We start from the raw sequence: 1,587 nt of genomic DNA on the forward strand, positions 1-1,587 counted from the left end.
GCAGCACTACTGGCTGGTGAAGGAAATGCCCAGGCCATCCCTGGGGGACAAATGACATGAAGCAGGGCCTCAGCCACCTGGCAGTGACAGGCAAGCTATCAGCCAGAGCCAGGACTGTTGGAGCCCAGCCCCAAAGAATGGGTGCCCCCAGGCCCCACCCATGGAGAGGCCCATAGGAGGGTGCCAAGGTCGGGGCAGAGAAGCCAGTCAACGGCCAGCAGCTGCTGTCTTCTGAGGCTGGGGTGACCCGGGGGACACACAATGAGAGCAGGTTGGTCTGTGCTGCCTACTCATCCCCATGTCACCATGGGACACTGTCAGCCATGCCAACTGCTGCCCCTGCTGGGGCCAGGACAGCCCCCAACACCAGCTGGGGTGTGGACGGAAGAACCAGAGGCTGATGTCTTATGACAGCTAAAACTTTAATATTAAAAATGTGAAAAAAAAAATGGTTCCAAGAAGATAGGACTCAAGGCAGTGCTGACAGGGACGGGGCAGTGGTGAGGCATGGGAGGTACAGCCCAGGCTTCTAGCGATGCAGAACGATTTAGAAATTACAGGCCAACGGGCTACGCTGAGCTAAACAATTATTTTAAATGCTCCTAGCACTGTTTTCACGGCAGTCAGCATGTTTTTGAAAACTAGTAGGCTTCCTAACAAGGGCCTTCCAGGTGGATTTTCTGGTTGCTGATTCTGTTACCTGAAGAAGAAGAATGTGTGCGGTTTGCTCGGATGAGCGCAGGCAGGAAAAGGTCAGCAACGATTCCGAATTATCATTAGCTAATATGCTGGTGAGATCTATGGCTGCTCAGACCCAAGGGCCAAGTCTAAAGGTGACAGCTGCTATCTCTAAATGTTCAGAAAATTTGACCCACAGAGCGAGAGAACCCTAGAAAGACACCCGTGAAACTTCTCCGATGGTATCTCAGGACATTGATTTTACCAAGAACCAGAGTCCTGATGCTCAGGACAGCACAGCCGGCACTGGGACGTACCGTGACGGAGCTCCCCAAAGCTTCCCCTCACTGCGGCACCACACGCTTCCCCACAGTCACCTCTGAACCAAAAGCAGGGAGCCAGGGTCCAGCAGGGCGCTCACAGAAGAGCATCCACCTTCCCCAGACAGCTGGCCCAGGCCACTGGGCCTCCCGCAACGGAACACGTGGCTGTATCTCAGGCGCATTCGATTTTGGCCAGAACCTTAACCCCTGGAGGGTTGTTTTTGTTTTTCCCCTGGAGGTATTTTTAGCCCTCTTAGAAATGTCCCTGGAACAACTCTGGGTAGCTCCTCGCACAGCTGGGCATGCAGCAGATGCTTAACTGATGTGTAGGGCACTAGGCTGTTGAACGTGGCAGGCACTGGTTTATCTTGGTTCCCCAAGACCAGATCGTCCCCTATCCACAGCACTGTGCAGTTGTGCAGCTCATGAGCTGGCCTTCCTCCCTGGGGGCCCACCTAGGCAGACAGACCCCCTTCCCAACTCCTGCAGTCGCAGGCCCTCGTACCTGCAGTAATTCTGCAGTCTGTACTGTTAACCCTGTGATGTGCTGCATGCGCCGATTCACTCGGGCCACAACGGGGTCCTC

General features: G+C 54.6%; 1 protein-coding gene across 1 annotated transcript in view; it reads right to left on the reverse strand.

The window, feature by feature from the left end:
• P4ha2 (prolyl 4-hydroxylase subunit alpha 2) overlaps window positions 1–1,587 on the reverse strand; it is a 33,127-nt gene that overhangs the window by 9,307 nt on the left and 22,233 nt on the right. The window contains exon 10 of the mRNA XM_012514303.2: window positions 1,507–1,584. Within this exon, the coding sequence (XP_012369757.1) occupies window positions 1,507–1,584 (78 nt within the window). The remainder of the gene's footprint in view (window positions 1–1,506; window positions 1,585–1,587) is intronic.

Source organism: Octodon degus, unplaced genomic scaffold (genome assembly GCF_000260255.1).
Source record: "Octodon degus isolate 3935 unplaced genomic scaffold, OctDeg1.0 scaffold00029, whole genome shotgun sequence".
NCBI lineage: Eukaryota > Metazoa > Chordata > Mammalia > Rodentia > Octodontidae > Octodon > Octodon degus.